Raw genomic sequence first — 21,568 nt, forward strand, 5'->3', positions numbered from 1 at the left:
ATATTTTGATTTTTATACCGAGTTTTATTACTAGTAATTATAATCTTATCATAAACTGTTAGGTTAATATGTACTCCATTTGTCCCACTTGTCCCATTTTAGGTGACACATTTTTTTTTTGAGATCTCAAACTCTAAATGATATATTTCAGAAAATAGAAATGTCATTTTCTAGGCTTTTTCTCTCTCTTACTTTATTCTTTCTACACTTAACTCATAAAATAACATTACATAAAATCTCATGTCAAATAAAAATTGCTCCACTTAAAGTGCGACCGAGTGAGTAATTTAGATCAAATATATAGCATGGTTGAAATATTAGTAAAAAGTAAATCATTAAAAATTTTCTTTTGTGTATGAAGTTGGATTGTAATTACTACTTGATGTAATACTACTCCCTCAAACTAGGTGCCAATTAAGTTAAGTCACTTCTTTTTGGATGCAGAGTAATAAAATGAAATAGAAGAAAGGAAAAAAGTAGGAGAAATAAGACAGAGCAAAGTAGGTGATAGATAAAGTAAATGAAGAGTGATTAGATATTTTTTTGTCAAAAAAGAAAATAACTCAATATTTGTGGGATGTCCCAGAAAGGAATATGATTCAATTTAATTAGGACGGAGGGAGAAGTATTTATTACATAATGGATTTGAGTTTGGATTTGAGTATGATCTTAGAAAACTAGTACTCCCCCGTCCCATTAAAGATGACTCACTTTCCATTTTGGTTTGTCTCAACCAAGATGACTCATTACTTAAAATGGAAACACATTTATGTTTACTTTATTCTCTCTCTCTCTTGCTTTACTCTCTCCACTTAACACAAAAAATAAAATTGCATAAAATCCTGTGCCGCCCAAGGAAGGGGCCATCTTTCTTGGGATGGAGGGAGTACTACTTTTTTCTTGGTTATCATTTACCATTTTCTTTAATGAATTTTTAGAAATTATAAAAGTTATTTGTGGGAACAAATGTAATCATATAAATTTTTTAATTGTACAGTATATACCAAAGTAACTGCAACAATTTAAAAAATATATACATTACATAAAGAAAGTATAATGTGAAAGCTTCCTAAAAATACACCTTATTAATTTTGAAATTTTAGCACAGTTGCATATTTTCTTTTTCCGGATACTTTGCATCATCAAGCTAATGTGTATATTTTCTGGATTTGTCATGCTTTATATGACAATATACACATGAATGTGTATAGGCATATATCACAATAAACACCTATAAAGCACAAACAGTCGAGCACTAAGAGTTTCAGAAACTGAGACACCCGGTCAGGCGTACCTCTAGGCTCTAGTTAAACACACGACGGCGTGACAGTGGATAGAAGGCTTCAAGGAGTAGGGATCTTGCAGCAGATGTCGAAGATTTCATCCAAGGGAGCATGGTCGCCAGTCCCTTCATCCTTCCTTGCATAGAGCAACTGCTTTCCTTTAAATACAAGCATTCCTCCCTAATATCCAAGCATGCCGAATTACATTTAGATGAGAGATGAATAAGTTAGAAGATTTTAGGGACATGATTCAAAACCTGTTGCAGCACGCTGCTAGTATCATCTGGAGTGGCTTTGATAGTGTAGTTTTTCATGGCCTTCTTCAGTTCCTCATATCTTGAAAATACTTTGGTCTGCACAGATTTATGTTAAAGAAAATTCTAAAGTTGAGTAGAAACAAGAAATCTTGCAAATCAAAATAGAGATTGAGCACTATACACTAGCTGGGTTGAGAAATGTTCGGCGAAAACCATAATACAAGCCCAAAACATCATATGCCTGAAATTCCAGTTGGGGTTATAAATTGGCTCAATCTTGGATAGAGAATAGCATACTGAACTAGTAGCTGCACGGTACCTTACGATCAGGGTCAGCATAGAGAGACTCCATAGGAAACGGTAGCTGGCACAAGAAAACAATTGGTATTAGAGATCAAATCCACGTATGCCAATCATTTAAACCTCTGCACTGATGGATACATGGCTCAATAACAAATCAGCAAACAAATGGCATATCTTATGAAATAATTAACAACGTTACCAATCACACATATCTGGTAAAACTTTAGCCCAATCCAGTTACATTCCTAGTCTGATACTGCTGTTTTAAACTCTCCCTACACAACCATGCAAATATGATAAACCTTATTCTGAAACACAAAGAAAGCACCCCAAAAATGCAATTAAACGAGTTTTTATACCCATAAATAGATTTATAAAAAAAATAATGGAATTACTCTTTCAGCAAGAAGGCGAGCTTTGTCAGGAGTTCCAACACCTACAGCAATTAATTTCACACCAGCTGAGTCAAATTTCACCTTTGCTTCTTTAAGTGATGCAGCAAGCTCCCAGCTAGAATACAGAAAGGAAAGAGTATGTTCAAACCAGAGAGATAATCTTCCAGTAGTTCAAAATGAAGTTTCCTCAGGGAAGTCTGAAATTTACCAACAAAAACACCCAAAGTGTCTCAAGAGTGCAACAACAGCAATTCCCTAGAAACAAAGAGTCTTCAGTGAAATGTGAAACGTCCGTGAGACGAAACACAATAGTAGCTAATCTACTGTAGTACATAAAATTGCTCTTGAAACAAACCTCGGAGTTGAAGTAAGACATTTTGTACAATTAAATTATGGTGATTGTTAGGCCAAGAAAATGAAAGATTGCCTTTTGATACATAATTAAATATGTGTACAGTGTACTACTTGGAAAGATTCCTGGTTACAGGGATGCTAAATATACAGCAAACATAGAATGGAACAACACTAAATCCAGATGGCTATAGTACAGTATATTTAACTTGATTCCATCTACTAGGACTTATGTAAACAAACTGCATTTGAATAGGACATCTATTGTCAGTTTAAGTTGCATTTCATATTAATGCAAAACTTGAAATTTTGAACTCAACTCTGGTTGTATAGTGATGATTTGATATTCGTTTCTGTACATCCAAGCTCGCACATCTCTTTCAAGTTAACTATTCCCACCAACTACTTGTTAGAAAATTGATGATTTCAGACATGTTTGTTCAGAAAGAAAGCGAAAACCAAAACTTACCAAACAGAAGTAACTACTTCGTTATATTTCAAAATTTTCTCTAAACAAGCATGTCCATATTTTCCTTCTTTTTATTTGTCCTTCAAATTTCAATGAATTTCTTCGCATCAAAGATAACGTTGCGTTTTAATCAACAATGCCAAGAAGTTTAGTTTTTGCCAAGTTTAATCATCTGTTCATCCACCACCATCTGAATACTCTTTTGGTACATTTACAGTAAAAAACTTATAACTGGAACAAAATTTATCTAAGTCAGTAGCATACAAATGATACAAATCAAAGATACACTAGATCATAGAGCTTAGACAAACTTCAAACTGATTATGGATTTTTAGATGAACAGAATTGTCAAGATGCAAAGCACCATATTCATCATCTCTTAATGCGTTTCCTCACAACCCTTCTTAGAAATATTACGGTCTTCATCCGAATTCATAGAAAATATTATTTTCAACAAATAATGATAGAAAGTGTAATGAATTCACCGAAATTAATCACGTTTTTCCTGAAGAAATAGAATGTCTAATAAAACCATGTTAAGATGGATTAAAAAGTTTCGAAAAATCAAATTCAATCGCGCTTTGCTCTGTAATTTAGGTTTAATTTGTCGGTCAAAAATTGGGGGAAAGGGAAAAATTAAATATAATCAGAAAAGAGGGCACAGTTTGCAACAGCATAAACAACTAATGAAACCTCTTGCTGATCCCAAAGGTGCTTCAATTGCACGGGCTCACCGGCGGCAGTGAAGATACTGACTTCGCCGAGCACATCCGATATGTCATCAGGCACGACGGAGGAGGCGGCGGAGGACGACGCATCCACCATGAGCGACGGCCTATTGAGTTTCCACCGAAAACGAGGTGTGGTGATGGAATTAGTTGAGGTAACGAAAGATTGGGAAGGGACTAATGATTTCTGAGGGAGGAGAGATGGAAAGAAAAGAGAAGTGGGTGTTGTTGTAATTCGTGGAGATATGATTTTCGCCATAGTTAGTTCGTTGAGTGGAAGCGGAAAGTCTGGTTTTTTTCGTTACAGAATAATGATTTTTTTATAATTTTATCCCTTTCAGTCAAAAGACAAATTTGTATTTTCTGTTTTCTCTCTTTTATAGCTAAGTGTTTTAATATTAAAAAACATAAACTTTTTAGTCTTGAAAATGTTGTTTATACAAATTTTATACTATTATAATATTAGATGATAGAAATATATATAGTTCGAATTTTATAAAATCAAACTAAAATTTCATATGGAATACTACGTTCAAAACTAAAATTAGAAAAAAATTATAAAATAATAAAAATAAAACAATTAAGTTTTATATATTCCCCAAAAGAATAAAAAAATGAAGAAATAAATTTAGTACATTATGCATCAAAGTGCACTACCTCAACAAACTTATATAATAACATAAACCTAAACCCAAATATCAACCATCTATATATATAAATGCCCTTCTTATAAAACTCAATTAATACATGACGAGTGCATTTTATTTGATGCATTTAAAAAAACTCGAAGTACGACGTAGAGGTTCAAAGCCAATATAAATATATAAAAAAAAACGATCAAGAAGTACGAAACAATATCCAAGGATTGGAGAACTAAAGGTGGCACATAACCGATCAAGAAGAAAGCCTTAAGAATCACTAAAAGAAACACCCAAGCACCAAAACCATCACCAAAATACTACTCCCTCCGTCCCCGAATAAGAGTGGCTAATTTCTTTTATGGGTCGTCCCCCATTAAGAGTCACTCTTCATTTTTACCATAAATGGTAGTAGGTCCCACATTCCACTAACTCACTCCACTCACATTTTATTATAAAATCAATATAAAAAAGTGGGTCCCACATTCCACTAACTTTTTCAACCAACTTTTCTTTACATTTCTTAAAACTCGTGCCCGGTCAAACAACGACTCCTATTAGGGGACGTAGGGAGTATATAGCAAAACAAGAAAAACACACATCCGGACTTCACCTATCGCTTTTTTAATCTCCATTTCAACCTTTGACAACACTCAAATCTTCAATTGATTAAGTACATGTTTAGGAAACAAATAAATGTTAATTCAATTTAATTTTTGGGGATTTACATAATTTTTTGGGATACTAAAGAACTAGACTAGGGTCGAAGGAAGCAAGTGTTCCTGGACTGAGAAGCATAGCCGAACAGCGATATGCTAAACCCGAGCGGGCTTAGAATCCCAAAACAACCGTCCGTTGATTTCTGGCTCTTTTTCTCCTCATTTTCTGAATGATGCGGTGGGTGGAGGCTGAGAGGGGGCGGCGCCACCTCCCGCAGCAGCCGGGTGGGCTGGACCTCGACCGAACCTGTCAGCTTCTGAACCACATCCTTCAACTCGACTGGCGCCACCTTGTAGATTCTTGGTGGGGCTGGTGGAGGCGGAGCGATGGGCTTCTTGGTAGGTTTACGGACGGTGTGGAGCGCCGACCGGAATGACGGCGGTGGTTTCCCACTCTGAGTTGAGGAGTTTGCTGAGAAAGAATACATAGCAGATAAAGAGGAATGTGATGAATGCGACTATATTATTATGATTGTTACTTTCTTCTGATTATTTTTATATATACGCATCTCGGGAAGAAAAAGTCGTGATGAAAAAGTCCAAGGTTTTAGAGCAGTCACAGGAGGAGGAGTATTAATTAGATAATTGCAAGAATTTGAAGTCAAACCTTTGGGGGACGCAGAGATAAGTATTATGGAGCTTGTAGTCGAATAAAACAAAAAAATACTCCTTCGTCCCCTACTACGTGTCTCACTTTGATTCGGCACGGCTTTAAGAAATGAGAAAAAAAAGTGGATTGAGAAAAGTTAGTTGTATATGAATCTTATTTTTATACTTAGTTTTATATTAATTTTATAATAATATGAGAGTTGAATTAAGTTAATGAAATATGAGGTCTATAACTTAAAATAATAAAGAGTGAATTAAAATTGAAGATTCTGACACGTAATAAGGGACGGAGAGAGTACATCGAAGATTGATGAGGCAAAATGTTTTATTTTGTCGCGAGTTTCGGCGCTGACCTTCTGCCGTGAAACATTTTTGACCGATGAAAAATTATTGATAATATATTCATATTATTGCTTGGCTCATGCTTTGTAACAAAGAAAACCATTGTTTATAGCAACCTTAAGTACAGTTCAGAAGTACTCCGGATTTATTAGATGATGATAATAATAATTCCCAGCCGCCTTCTTAATTAGTGAAACTATTAGTACTAGTTTATAGTTGACTTGTTGAAAGTCGACATGCATCCAGTTCATATCGATGCAGGATATTAATTTGATATCAATATCTAAATAAATCTCAATGTATTGGTTGGTTTGAATATTGTCAGCATTTATTCACTCGCTCTCATTAAAAAATATCACACTTCTTTTTTCACTCATTTTAAAAAAAAAGGTAGTACTAATATTTAACAATATTCTAACCAACCAATAGATTGAGATTCTCGTCACATTGTCTTCATCAATATAACAACGAATTCTTATCACATTTACATAAACATGTCATTGCATATATATTTTCACTGTCTGGTCACACCCTTTTTTGTCCTGCAGCAAATTAAGGAACTGATGTTGTGGTATGATTTTAACGGCCATCTCGAAAACCACATGCTTTTCGAAATAATCTGAAATGAGTATATTTGCTTACACATTCAGAAATCTACATAAAATATTTATCAGTATGACATCATAGATTCATTACAGTTTGCTTAAAACAAACGCAACATTTAATCAACAACCACCTTTAACCATGAACAAATCTATACATATAATTTCTCTCTAATAACCATGCTATTGTTAAATTACACGAGGAATGAAATCATATCAAGAGAAACAAAAAATCAGAAGATATTACCTAATTGATATGTCTTGGAGGAGAAGATATGTTATCGATATGTAATTAAAAATAGATTGATTCATTCCTTAGATAGAAATATTCTTCTCCTATAAGAGAAGAACGATTGTACAGTTTTTCATATACTGAAATAAGAGAGCTCAATACATTCTCCGCATACCTACAATGTCTAACCTATCTTGCCCTACCTCTCTCGATTACCATCGTTAAGATGGTATCATAGCAGGTTTGAGACTCAGAAAAAACTCATCACTTTCCCGAGCATACCTTTCCTGACTTTTTATAAATCCCTACAAAAACACCAGCCATGTCAGAATCTGACGAAACCAAACCCGAAACAAGCCAACTATCCAAAATGAATTTTTCTCCAGAATTTGCTGCACAACTTGCTGAATTTATGAGGCTGGGTATGAATCAGCCGCCACAAAAACCACCAAATCAGTCTCCTGTCCAACTAGAGTCGTTGGGGGAGATTCACATTCAGACCAAACTAAATGGGGATAATTACTCTCTCTGGGCGAAATTGATGAGAAGGGCAAGTGGAGTAAAGGGTCTGATATCTCACATTGCTGGAGTTTCAGACCCTCCTTCAACCGACAGCTAGGACCACCCCAAATGGCAACAAAGGGATCATTGTTGCTTCAATTGGATCATAAACTACATCGTACCCAACTTGGTGAACCAGGTGTCTCAATATGAGACAACTCGAGATCTATGGGATGACCTGGAAATCACCTATGGGAGTGGTGCCGACCCCTTTCAAATTAGTGACCTGCACAGGCAAGCATACATGATGAAACAGGGCAATATGACATCGGAGGACCTTTGGAATAAATTCCAAGATCTCTGGATCTCAATTGACACTAGAGATCCAAACCCTATGGATAGTCCAAGATCAATCGACAGGTGCAACAAGAACACTCAGAGTCATCGATTGTATCAGTTTTTATGGGCATTAGATGGCAAATACGATACAATCAAGAGGGAGTTGCTAAACAAAGATCCCTTACCCACCGTAAGGGAAGCTTACAGAATAATCCGACGAGAATAAGCAATGAGAAGGTGATGAAGACCACCAATGAACCAAAGGAATCTGGAGTCGGAATCGGCCTGGGAGCATTCGACTGAGGACGGCCATCAGCAAATCCACAGCCCCGCTTTCCGACCAACCGAAGGGGAGAGGAAGATAAGAGCAAACTTTCGTGTAGCCACTATGGCGGAAAGAAACATACCCGAGAGGCATTCTTTCTACTCCATAGCTACCCAGAATGGTGGGAGGAGATGAAGAAATCACGTCAACAGCGGAATCGCGGTGGCGGAGAACGAGCTTCAGCAGCGGTGATGGTCGAAGACCGAGCTACACCAACATCAGGAAGCATCGGTACTCTAGACACCAACACCATACGAGATGAGGAAAGGGCGGTGGCTATGGTGGCTAGGGTGTGGAGATTGGGAACGGAGGCGACGAACGGCGAGGCGGAGAAGGCTGGTAATTCAGAGTCATTCCGAAATGCCGCGGCTAGGGTTTGGGCGGAAGGTAAAGAGGGGTTCAATTTGAATCCCTCTATTCCTCTCAAATCTCACTTTTTACCCCATTTCTTAGATGGTTTAGATTTTACCCCCCGTCTGCTAATAAATTGCCTGACAGTCCCACTAATGTTAATGACTCCAAACCAAATCCCAATACTTTCGAAATCTGACCAACTATACCCTGCCATAACTCATTTAAAGCATTAGCCCATTCATCAACCTCTGAAACTGGGGAACGGGATCATAATTGAATTTTTGATTGTGGGGCAACGGATACAATGTCTTTTGATTCAGCCGATATTTTAAGTATTTCAAAATCTAAGAAATCCTTTGTCCAAACTACCAATGGGGAACTAGCACCTGTTCAGGGATCGGGCACCATTAATATTTCTTCGACACTCCGACTGTCAAACTGCCATATGTCCCATTTTTATCCCATAAATTACTTTCAGTGAGTCATGCTACTCGAGAACTTAATTCTAAATTGTTGATGCAATCTCACTCCTGTCTATTACAGGATATCCAGACGGGGATGACAGTTGGGCGTGGCACTGAACGACGCGGGTTGTATTACGTGGATGAAGTGACTCAACAGAGTACTGCGTTTTTTTTTTTTTTTTTTTTTTAACAGAGTACTGCGTTGCTATCTCACAAATTGACCGAAAGACAAGCCTGGCTTTGACATCGCCGGTTAGGGCACTCATCCATAGGATACCTCCGCATCCATTGAAGTTTTTGAAAAATTCACTCAGTTTTATACACTCATACAAACTCAGTACAAACAGACCATCCAAATCCTATGGTCCGATAATGGGGGGAGTTCATTAACTCTGCTATGCAAAATTTCTTTAAAGAGAAAGGGCTAATCCACCAAACTACATGCACACACACTCCTGAACAAACTGGGGTACCTGAGAGAAAAAATATGTATATCCTTGAAATCACCAGAGCTTTTCTCATTGAATCCAAAATTCCAAAATCATTCTGGCCAGAAGCAATTGCCACATCCGTCTACCTTATTAACCGTCTTCCAACCAAAATACTTGACTTCAATATCCCACTTGAAATCCTATCCACTCAAACCACCATACCACAAACTTTCAAATTAGCAAATAATATCACAAACTTTACCCGAGTTTGTTATTTCCCACCAGTTAATAAATTTTGGCTATATTAACGGATTTAAGAATAATTTTGGAGGGTGTACTTTAATATAAACTATACTCAAATATTGAAAAACTTCAAACTCTCGAAGTTGTTGTTGAGAAATTAAGAAAAAAATCTGCATCATGATATTATTTGTCGAAATTTTTTCGCCAATGGTAAATAACAAACTCAAGTAAAGTTCATGATATTATTTGACAATTAGAAAGTTCGTGGGAAAAATTCTACTTTTTTAAAGTTCCATAATATTAGAGGCCAATATCCATTTTTCAATACATAATAATAAATATTAATGTTTTAATAAATATGGTAAAAGGCTAGTCATATTAGAAGTATACTTAATATATACTCCCTCCGTCCCGGCTAAGATGACACATTTCTTAGCCGGCTTGGAATTTTAGGAGATATTTGTTAAAGTGTTTAATTGGAGAGAGAAAAAGTGTGTGTAAGTATTAAAGTAGAGAGATAAAGAAAGATGAATATTTTAATAGGAGTGAGAAAAAGTGGTTGAGTGTATTAATTGGAGAAAGACGGTTTCCAAAAAAGAAAATGTGCCATCTTAGTTGGGACAAACTAAAAAGGAAAACGTGTCATCTTAAGCGGGACGGAGGCAGTACTAAATACTAGTACTCCTTTTGTCCCAATGTAATTGAGTCGTATTTCTTTGTGGGTTGTACCAAACAGTTGAGTCATTTCCCTTTTTAACAAAAACTTTATCTTTTCTCTTACTTTATTCTCTTAATCTCTTTTACTTTATTCCTTCTTTTACTTTACTCTCTCTTAGGCAATGACGGACGTTACGACGGACGTCCCGACGGACGTCGCCGGAAGGCCGTGGATACCTCACATCCACCAGGGACGTCCGCGTCCGCCTCTCCCGACCCAATGGCGGACGTCCCGCGGGTACATCCGGCACGCCGGTCCGACGTCCAGCGAGAAGTCCGCCATTGCGGATGCTCTAAGGGCATCCCACTGCACTGCCACGTCTTAAGGACATCCCACTGCACAATAGTGGACAAGCAGTAGGACAAGCACTAGGACATCCCAATTCATAAATTCACGAATACGGAATTAAATTACGACACAAATACGGAGGAAATGCATCATAATTTCATTAAAAAAAACATAGTTAAAAAAAATACATAATTAAAAAAACATAGTTCAACAAAAAAAATTACATTATACCCATCAACGTGCACCCCTACGCGTCCACAACTCTTCAATTAAATCCTTATGGAGTCGAATATGGGCTTCTTGTTGGCGCATGTCAGCAAACGCTTGGACCCATCCGGCTGCATCATGAGGCATCCCCATTCGTACATTGGTGGTGGCCACACCATGGCTTGGACCAGCAGCATCTTCATTGGCCCAATTAGTCAGTTCTGGACCTTCTTGTTCGACGATCATGTTGTGCATGATAATGCATGCGTACATGACATCAACAATGCAATCATCATACTTCAAACGTGTTGGACCCTTCACCGCCGTCCATCGAGCCTAGATCACACCAAAAGCCCGCTCCACATCCTTGTGGACCCTTCACCGCCGTCCATCGAGCCTAGATCACACCAAAAGCCCGCTCCACATCCTTGCGGCACGACTCTTGTCATTCCGCCAAGTAGATCTTCTTTGGATCTAATGAGCATCTGATCGTCTTCACAAAGACAGACCAAATAGTAGCCCATGTTGTGCTCGTTGTCGTTGGTGACGAAACTGATGGCCGGACCAACACCCATGCACTGCTCTTTGAAAAGGGGCGATGACTGGAGGACGTTGACGTCGTTGTTCGATCCGGCTACCCCAAAATACGCATGCCAAATCCATAGCCGGCAGTCCGCCACGACTTCGAGGATCATCGTCGGGTTCTTGCCTTTGAAGCCGGTCGTGTACATCCCTTTCCAGGCGATGGGACAATTATTCCATTCTCAATGCTTACAATCTATGCTGTCCAACATCCCGGGAAACCTGTGCACCGACCCGTGCATATCTATCAGATTCTGGCAGTCGTCGGGGGTAGGCTTCCGAAGATACGTATCCCTGAAAATCTCAATGACGCCCTGATAAAAATACATGAGACATTCGCGGGCAGTCATCTCGCCCATGTGGAGGTACTCGTCGAACATGTCGGCAGGGCCTCCGTAGGCTAATTTCCTGATTGCGGCAGTGCACTTCTGTATAGGCGAGTGACCGGGTCTACCAATCGCATCCTCCCTGAGTCGGAAATACGTGTACCGACGCTCTAAAGCATTCACGATATGCATAAATAGAGTCTGGTGCATCCGAAAACGCCGCCTGAAAAACATGTCCCCAAACCGCGGCTGCTCAGATAAATAGTCGTCAAACAACCGTTGGTGTGTAGCGACGTGATCGCGGGGTATATACGCTCGATGGTGGATTGGGCAAGGTACCACCACCGCTTGCTGCAATTGCGCTTGTATCAACCGATTTATCTCCGCAGACGTATACGCCCGCAACTCTTCGTTAATTCGCTGCCTAACGTCATCAACATCCCCACCACTACCACCCGCACCACTACCACTAGCCATCTCGGGATGTAGAGAGAAAGAAGAGAAACTCGTTAAAAAACAAGTGGTGCAAATGAAAATGAAGTGCAACGAGCTGTATATATAGAGTATTGAAAAAAAATCGAAAATAGTCGGACGTCCGTGCGCTCGTACGGACGAGCGCTTGTCTGTCTTGGTCGTCCGCGAGGCACTCGCCGCGCCTAATGGTGGACGAGCCGACGGACTAGCGGCTCGTCTGCGAGCTCGTCCACCTCTGTGGATGCTCTAATTCAAATGCAACATTGATAAGTCATATTTCTAGTAGTTGACAAAGAACTCCTGCATTAATGACATCGCTGGTCGCTCGTCTGTGGATGCTCTAATTCTAATGCAACATTGATAAGTCATATTTCTTGTAGTTGACAAAGAACTCCTGCATTAATGACATTTATTCTCTACCGATCACAATTAAAGGAATAGTTAGACAGCCGTATACATATATCATATACAGTTTAACACATCACCCCACGTATCAACATATAATTGGACGTGGATGTGGCATTAAATAATTCCCTATTTCAAACTCTTAATTTGCTAAGGTGTCAACTGAATTTGGTTTCAGTCCAATTTAACCAATTTAAGTCGCACATGATAAACCTGCTATCACAATCCAACCCGATCGAAATCACATGCAAGAACAAAAATGCATGTTTATTCAGACAAATTCTATTCACGCAATTATCACATGTATCATGCTCATAACTTGAATTAAAACATGTTTTTGATTTATTGAAACCTAAAACATGTTTTTCTACATAATAGAAGTTTACCTTCTTGATTTTCCAAAGAATCGAAAATGGCTTGCTACTTCTCCACGTGATGATCTTCAATACTCGACCACAAATCTTCTGACTGGTTCCCGAATTGTATTCCGAAATCAGTGTGGGTTGATCTTATCAGAGTACTAGGACTTAAATAAAGAAGACAAAATTCTCACTCAGTGAAGGATAGGGAAAATTTCGACCTCCACAAAGAAAGAGAGAGGGACAAAAATTTTGATAAAAAGTAATTGTGTTTATGTCTCGCCTTTATTCTCCTATTTATATTAAGTTCATATTTGAGCCCAGTTGTGGAGGTTTGGATGTGATCTCGCCCTATTAACTTTACTAATTAAATTGAACCCACAATTTAATACAAGCTTATATTGAAATATTATTATCAGCCACTACAGTAATAATATTGCACTGTCCATCCAAATCTGAAATTACAAGTAATCCAGGTTTCCTTTTTGTTTAAATGTTTATTTCCCGCGCTTAAGATAGAAATGTCTATTAATTAATTATTGTTTGCTATAGACGTAATTAATTAACTTCTTATTAAATTCAAGAGTGGACTTAGCAAGAAACACTTATTTATTATTCATAGAATAATTAAATTCCAACTAGCTAGGTTCCGAATAATAAAACCTTGTTTCGAAGTCCTCTTGAGGACATTATCAAACAAGACTCACCTCGCGCGCGTAACAACATAATAGCAATCCTAGCACCGCTAGACATTAATCACCACTACCTAAAATATCAGGATCATTGGGTTGCGAAAAACCCGCACCATTTGATAAGTCAAAGTAGTGCATAATCAATACCATATGCTCAATGCTAACATATGTTGATTAAGAAATAGTTATTTATCAAGACCTCGTCTTTCAGTAGATAGCATAAAGGCATGTCTTGCTGTTAGATCCGTTCAGTACTATACCACACCAATGTTATCTTATTTCAGTAAAGCTTAGAAATATGCTGACTGACATTGCAATCTTTCATGATAGGTAGTCAAGGCCTATCTAGGTTGTGAAATTCTGCTTTTTCTTTGTTCAGAACTGACCGTGTTACCTTAAAGTGGACGTCGCCCACAACCAGTCTACTAAAACAAAGACTTTGCCTTGTTACGTTTCTTATAACATTTAAATATGTAAAAACAACCATTAAATGTAAAACATAACATCATTATGACAAAAATAATCTGTTTTATTCCTTGAAAAATAAAATAAGAGTTATTACAATATTCAATCACTCAAAAGGTGATTTATAGTATACAAAACTCTAACCGTTACAACTATTTACTATAATTAAAAGAGGTGTCCTTAAAAAGAAAATTGTTTAAGTATATAAGTAGACAAGGATAAAAAATTTCTAATGAGCTATTGAGTATAAAAATAAATATAAATATTTATTGGGTGTGCAAATACACCCTATCAACTTTTAAATATGTCGGAGATAGAAAGTGTAAATATAAATAAATATATTTATATAGGGGTGACACTATTTTTAAAGTGATAACGTCACAACAACGTAGCATGCAATATTATAAACGCTACAATGCAATTATATAAACGCTACACTGCAATATGGACATATTGCAGTATAGATTGTTTAGTTTTTGCAGTACAGACATTTTGCATTGTAGCGTTCATAATAATGCAGTATAGAGTGTTTAGTTTTGCATTATAAATATTTGTATTGTACCGTTCATAATATTGCAGTATAATATATACTGCAGTGTAGCGCTGATAATATTGCATTATAGCATTTATACTATTGCATGCTAAGTTGTTGTCACATTGTCATTTTAAGAAGGATTGTCATATTAATACAAACCTATTTATATGTCTATAAATATAATCAAAATTTCTCTAATTTTTTGTTATTTGGTATATGGAATTTGTCCTCTGAAAATGGAATTGGGGCTATGGGATGGAGTTAGCTGTAGCAAGCATTTGGAATCGAAGCCTTCAATTCTAAATTTAATGTTTGACAAAAAAGATTTATTATGATTTTGAACTAAATTACAATTCCAAATCTAAAGTAGAAAATTGGAATTTTAATGAATTATAAATTGGAATTTTAATGAGTTATAAATTAGATAACTCTATTGCTCGTATCCACAGTGCACACACAACACACCTACTGCACACACATACATAAATTACACTCACTGCACACAATATATACAAAATATACACACTTTACATAATACATACATTGTGCACGCACACACATGTACACAATACACACACATGCAAACACACATTGCACACACACTATACATTGAGTTTTATTGTTTGATTTAGGTACTCCCGGCTAATTATTTGTTATTTTGGAGTTTGATGTGTTTGTTGAGTTATGTAGAGAAAATAGGCAAAAAATAGGCAAAATATAATCACCAGGAGCTCCCACCCGGTTAGGTGATATGTTCACACCACCCCAACCGGGCGCTAAATTTAATGAAGCAGAAGTCCAGAGGCATTTCTCCTGACCGGGCGTGTTTATGGCTTATAACACCCGGTCGGGTGAAAAACACGCGTTATGATGCGATTTCCGCAAAAGCGGAAAAATAAGAATAGAGAAGGGGATCTAGGTTTTATCATTCTACACTTGACCGCCTACCACACTTCACACACCTTCAAGAACATCTTTGAGAGAGAAAATTGAAGATTGAAGAGTCTACATCGGAAGATTGAAGCTTCACTTTATAGATTCATCTCACATGAGTACTTAGTATCTTTTAGTCATGTATTTGTTTGAATACTTTGTGTTAAACTTGGTTTTATCCATGAATATGAGTAGCTAAACCCTTCTTGTAGAATTCTTGGTGATGATGCACTAATTTCATAGTTTTTATTCAATCGATTTGTTCGTACCTTGCTCTTGTAGTTGTTTGATTATTCTTGGGTTTATTCCTTTCAATTTCTTGATCACCACTTGATTGTTTATGATTAATTAGATTAATCGGGGGATGAGATAATTAATCTGGAAATAAGAAGAATTCACACCTTAATTCAATAGAACTCGGGAGAGTTGAGGTTTTAAGTGAGGTCTTTGATCTTTCTTGCTTTTAGGAGTTAGACGTTAAGGGTTAGAAGGAGACTTTAATCCTAGCACCTAATCTACTGGTTTCTCACCCCGGGAGAGAGTTTAATCTATAAATGTGATCGGCATAATAACTCTAGGGACACATAGAGGTAAGTCAAATAGATTGGATAAGAGCTTGGAATTGTGCATCAGATCCTTGAGTTCTATATTTTCTCCACATTATCTTTTCACATCTTTTTTACTTGTTCTTATTTGTTTACTTGCTTATTATATACTTTTATTAGTCGTTAAATCAAACCAAAACCTTTTTTATTGTCTAGATAGTAGTTAATATTTGTTCGTGGTACTTAAGTTGGTACAAATATGTCTCTGTGGGACACGATAGTCTTGCTTACTAATTGGTGCACTAACCCCGTACACTGCGGGTATCGCTTGTATTAAAATAAGTTGAGTCATGAACACACACGCACAAATGCATATAGCATGCACATAATACACAGTGCAAATTCACTTACACTATATACATACACTGCACACTCACATACAAGTACAAACTGCAATGTATGTATTGTGTGTGTGCGATGTGTATTATGTGTAGTGTGAGTATTAGGTATGTATGCAATGTGTTGTGTATGTGTCCACAATTTCTTCAAATTCAATTTAATATCAATTACTTCATTATACCAAACATGGGATTTATAATTAATTTAGAATTCAATTCAATAGATTTCTAATTCCTATTCGATTTCAATTCGTTCCAATTCAATTCAATTAATATGCTGGGAGTTATTGTCTAAGATTGAAAACCCTAATTTTTGAAATTCTTAATGTGTGTGTGAGAGAGAATTTGAGAATCACATTATTGGAACATGCGTGAATTTTGTGTGTTCTATATTTTCTGTCTTCTGGGCATGTCCCCTTTTACATTTAGTTGTATTTTAGGCCATATCAGGGGATCTATGGAGGATTGGACGTGGGCCACAGTTTAACTTACTAATCAAATTAAAACTTAATTTAATTTAAGCTCAAACTTAAATGTTATTATCATCCACTAAAGACATAATACTGACTGCCTGTCCAAACCAACTAGGACTCCTAAAGAGGGACGGAGGGAGTATTAATTAATTTCTATTTCTAAGAGTGGTCTTGTTTAGAAATTCTTATTTATTATTCATGGATTTATTTCATACTAGCTAGGGTATGAATAATAAAACTTTTTCTAAACACCTCTTGGGGATTTATCAAACTGGACTCTCCCGGCTTATGTGACATTGCAATAAGACTACTAGCACCACTTAGATAATAATGATTACTACCCAATTTACCAGGATTCTTGAGTAACGAAATACTCTCACCATTTGATAAGTCAAAGTAGTTCTCAAATATTATCTTATGCTTAATGTTATGCCAGCAATGGTTAGGAAACGATAAATCAACTGAGATATCGTCTTTTAGTAAATAGCACGAAAGACTTATCCCACCGTTAGATCCATTCAGTGCTATACCACACCGACGTCATCATTTCCTAAGATAAGGAAATATTTGGACTGACGTCGCGACCTTTCATAATAGATGGTCACAGACTCAAAGTCTATTTATCGTTTACTATGAAGAACCGACAAGTTACCTATTGTGAACGCTACTCACAATTGTCTACTATGAAGAAGCCTTAGACTCATTTTGTCTATCCTATGTATTTGAATATAAAACATAATTCACAATTACATAAGTAAAACGGTATAAAATATTCATTCATAAATATGGTCAAAAATGGGTAAAGAGTTTATTACATATACGCGCATTCGAAAGATGATTTTTGCAGTATACTAAACTCTAACAATCTAACATCAAGGATCATGTGTATTTTACGCTACGCGCCGTTGAACACTTGTAGGGAAATTATACAACTAACATAAGCTGAACACATCTCAAAGTCTCTTCTCGTTAGTCTATTGAATAGTTTTACCCTTACCCTGACTATCTTAACTATGTTTGCTCCTTATTCTGAAATAAAGAGACACTAGAATTAAGGCCACCACAATATTCTAAAGCCGCGTGCTAAATCATATAGATAAAAACAAGAACAATAGATAAGAATCAACTTGATAGAAATATGAATGTTATCGTCTGAAGAAATATAGCTCAAACTAATTCCTGCTACAAATTAGGAGTAATCAAGAATATTAGCCACACATGACTTGATATAAAAAACAAAATCTAATTACAAATACCACGGTGCACGAATCTTCTGTTGGATGAGATAAAGACCGTCTTCAATCCTCTCTTGTGTGTATCCCAAGGATTCTCCGTCTGGCGGTATAGGAGTAAAATAAAATAAGAGAAAAAAGATGCAATGGAAGATAGAGTAAACTGTAGAATGGAAGATATGAATTATGAACCCAAAGGACCTTTTTATGGATGTGGAGAAGGTTGGGTTAAGATAGGATTTAAATTGTTGAAGACTAGTGGTGGGAGAAAGATTGGACTTCAAAAGGCAGGTATACATTTAAATCCCAAATTTAAACTTTATACCTTTATTCACTTTACTTTGAATTACTCCTTACACTAACAAAATTACAAACAATAAGTCCATAAAAGACATAAAATATGGAGTACATAACCGAAAGAAGGAAAAAGTCATGCAAATGTGATTCCCAATCAATTTATAGGGCTCACCATAAGAGCGTATTCACTAATTCATAGTGACCAACCAAAAGAATTCACTCATATTTGATTACTTCCTCTGTATATATAATACTATTTGAGTATCTATCTAAGCATAATAATTAATTCTTAATAACATTTCAAGTCATTTTCTCTTTCGTTTTCTCTTCTTTATTCAAACCTAAGAATCCACTCCTATTTAAAAAACGATGAACCTCTATCCGCGTCGATCAAAAGCTAGAAACCGAAAATGAGCACTAAAAGTAATCGAAAAGAGAGAAAATTCGTCCGATACATGAAAGGGCCCGCCAAAATCCTGGCCCGAGCCCGAGATTTCTACATCCGGAGCATGACCACCTGCGCCGGCCACGCTGCCGTCGGCGTCCCCAACCTCCACTTCCAAAGCCTCCCGAGAAGCTTCAGCGCCAACTCAGATTACAGTTCCAGAGACGACGATTTTCGGGAGCTTACGAGGATCGCTTCCACTCGGGCCAAGGCAAAGGCGGACCTCCTCCGCGCAACCAGCTCGTCGCCAACGGGCCCAGGCCGCGTGCCAGCCGTTGCTCGCAGCCGCACGGTTTCCATCGGCAGGATTGACGAAGATAAGCCTTATGAATTTGACAGCCACGGCCCTACGCTGAGGAGCAAAAGTTATGCACCTTCAAGAAGTCGAATGGTGTGAATTTAGTAATCCGATTCTTCTACTTCAAATATTGTTTTGCAATTGATCTTTTGTTTTAAACATCATCACTGTATAAACGTATCCATTATTGTTATGTATTGATAAGACATTTTTTATTAGATGCAAAGTGCATCTGGATCGTTAGATTTTAAGATTTAATATTAATTGGTGACAAATAACGTCAACAACGTCAATTGACTAATGATGTTGACGCTGTGTTGACATTTTCTGTTGACATTATTTGTCATATTTTGACATTAAATCTTGAAATTTATGTTTGTATAATATATAAAGCTTTCATTTGATTACATCATTCTATTACATGTATAGTTAATTATATATGTTGATGGCTGATGGATCCGCGAATTTCTGATGTTAGTAAAAGCTGGTAGAGAATGAAAACTACAACACACAGAATTTACGTGGTTCGATTTACTGAAGTAAATCTACGTCCACGGGAAGAAGGGAGGGCAAGATTGTATTGCTTGATCTGGGATTACAGCTTACAACACAGACTTGCTATATGATTTTATCTCTAGAGAGCTTCTAACCTTCTTCTATCTGATCTAAGTTCTATTTATATCTTGAACTAAGATCGTGGCTTGCATCACCACCCTAAGTCGTGGATGTCGTGTAGGTCATGGCCTAAGATCGTGGATGTAGTGTAGGTCATGGCCTACGATCGTGGCCTGAGTTGACACCACGTGGTAGTGGGTGTGTTGGACATCCTGTATGGGTCCACTAACTCCTTGTTCGGTCGAATACTGAGACCGAACTGCTTTGGTTGCCGATCTGAGAGTAGAGCTTGATGCCGACCTGAGAGCAGAGCTTGATTGGATGGCTTTTACCGAGCTGTAGGCTGAGGCCGAACTCTTTGGTAATGCCGAACTCATACTCCTGCTTTGGTTGCCGATCTGAGAGTAGAGCTTGATGCCGACCTGAGAGCAGAGCTTGATAGGTTGGCTTTTACCGAGCTGTAGGCTGAGGCCGAACTCTTTGGTAATGCCGAACTCATACTCTTCCTTGGGCTTTGGGCTGATGGGCCGTCATTGCTGTTGGGCTTGTTTAGTACGCACCCCATCACTACCCCCCCCGAAAAGCGAAGTGAATCACTTCGGCGAAGCGAGTCACTTCGGCATTCTGGAAAAGGGTACGGGGGAGGCTGAAGTCAGGGGACGTGCCCTGCGCGTGACTGCATTAAATGCGGCATTAAATGCGACAGTAAAATCCGGCCGTCGAATCCTGAAAAGGTGGAATATGAAACGGTGCGATGATTTGAAATCTTTTCCAAATCTGATAAATACCGCCTTTCTTCATCATTTGAACACCTTTGCTATTGGCTTCTTCTGCACTCTCTATCTTTTGCGTGAAAAATTTCCTTCCGCTTTCAAAAATTTCCTCAGGATTTCTTCAAACTTTCAAAGAGTAAGAACCATGTCTGCTTCTTCTTCGTCTGAGTCTGGTAGCGGTAGAAAAGGGGGTAAGGGGTCTTCTAGCCGGAAAGAATCCGGGGAGAAGACCGTAGAGTATTTTCACAGTATCTTGAGTAAGGATACTGTGATATCCCTACCCGAAAAATACTCTTTTCCTGGGGGGAAGGCGGTGGTACCTGACGGTGATCATAGGGCTGACTCCCCGCCGGAGGGTTACGCCACCGTGTACGAGGCCTGCTTAGAATGCGGGCTTCGTTTCCCCCTCCCTTCTGCCTTTATAGATTTACTAGATTTTTTTCAGCTTCCTTTAGGCCAGGTGACTCCGAACTCTTGGAGGCACTTGTCGGCCTTCGCTGCCGAACTCCGTAGGTTAGGAAGGGATTTGTCTTTGAAGACGATCCTTAAATTCTTTCAATTTAAGAGGAAGGGGTCTTGGTTTTACTTGATCCCTGTACAGCCCTTTAGGGCCTTTTGTAAAACGAAGTGGCCGAAGTGGCAAAACCGCTTCTTCTACTATGATAGGACCGCGGCTCCTAGTTTTCCCTGGAGAGGGCCGAAGTCCGTTATCCGTCATCCTCGGCCTGAACCGTTGGACGAGCTCGATGGCGAGCTCAACAAGATTCCCATAGTTAGGAAACAATACACGGAGTCTGAGCTCGTCAAGGGCGACGTCGTGTTCGACATCTCGTCTTCGGACGAAGAGGCCGAGGGTGAGGATTTTTTCTTTATCTTTATGCTCTACTGCTTTAACGAAGAAAACTAACCTTGCTTTCTTGCTT

General features: G+C 37.9%; 4 protein-coding genes across 7 annotated transcripts; 1 reads left to right on the forward strand and 3 right to left on the reverse strand.

Annotated features, from left to right (window-relative positions):
- Window positions 1–1,001: 1,001 nt before the first annotated feature.
- Window positions 1,002–4,099, reverse strand: LOC121762123 (prostamide/prostaglandin F synthase-like). Of its 4 annotated transcripts, none has more exons than XM_042157902.1 (7): window positions 3,752–4,098; window positions 2,447–2,493; window positions 2,320–2,353; window positions 1,860–1,904; window positions 1,722–1,781; window positions 1,541–1,636; window positions 1,002–1,463 (listed from the first exon to the last, which is right to left on the reverse strand). In XM_042157902.1, the coding sequence occupies exons 1-7, from the start codon at window positions 4,043–4,045 to the stop codon at window positions 1,344–1,346; spliced, it is 696 nt and encodes a 231-aa protein (XP_042013836.1). In that variant the 5' UTR covers window positions 4,046–4,098; the 3' UTR covers window positions 1,002–1,343. The 4 variants fall into 4 exon arrangements, with proteins under 4 accessions (XP_042013836.1, XP_042013834.1, XP_042013837.1 ...); XM_042157900.1 differs by having other exon boundaries at window positions 2,239–2,353; window positions 3,752–4,096; XM_042157903.1 differs by lacking the exon at window positions 1,722–1,781 and having other exon boundaries at window positions 3,752–4,099.
- Window positions 4,100–5,181: 1,082 nt separating this feature from the next.
- On the reverse strand, window positions 5,182–7,147 carry LOC121760653 (doublesex and mab-3 related transcription factor 3, truncated-like). The gene is made up of 2 exons (XM_042156293.1): window positions 7,132–7,147; window positions 5,182–5,555 (listed from the first exon to the last, which is right to left on the reverse strand). Exons 1-2 carry the CDS (start codon window positions 7,145–7,147, stop codon window positions 5,182–5,184), a joined length of 390 nt encoding a protein of 129 aa, XP_042012227.1.
- Window positions 7,148–11,562: 4,415 nt separating this feature from the next.
- Window positions 11,563–11,940, reverse strand: LOC121760654. Its single transcript, XM_042156294.1, has one exon. The coding sequence runs from the start codon at window positions 11,938–11,940 to the stop codon at window positions 11,563–11,565; it is 378 nt and encodes a 125-aa protein (XP_042012228.1).
- Window positions 11,941–18,969: 7,029 nt separating this feature from the next.
- On the forward strand, window positions 18,970–19,356 carry LOC121760655. The gene has a single exon (XM_042156295.1). The coding sequence runs from the start codon at window positions 18,970–18,972 to the stop codon at window positions 19,354–19,356; it is 387 nt and encodes a 128-aa protein (XP_042012229.1).
- Window positions 19,357–21,568: the final 2,212 nt, after the last annotated feature.

This window comes from Salvia splendens, chromosome 13 (assembly GCF_004379255.2).
Source record: "Salvia splendens isolate huo1 chromosome 13, SspV2, whole genome shotgun sequence".
NCBI classification, from domain to species: domain Eukaryota; kingdom Viridiplantae; phylum Streptophyta; class Magnoliopsida; order Lamiales; family Lamiaceae; genus Salvia; species Salvia splendens.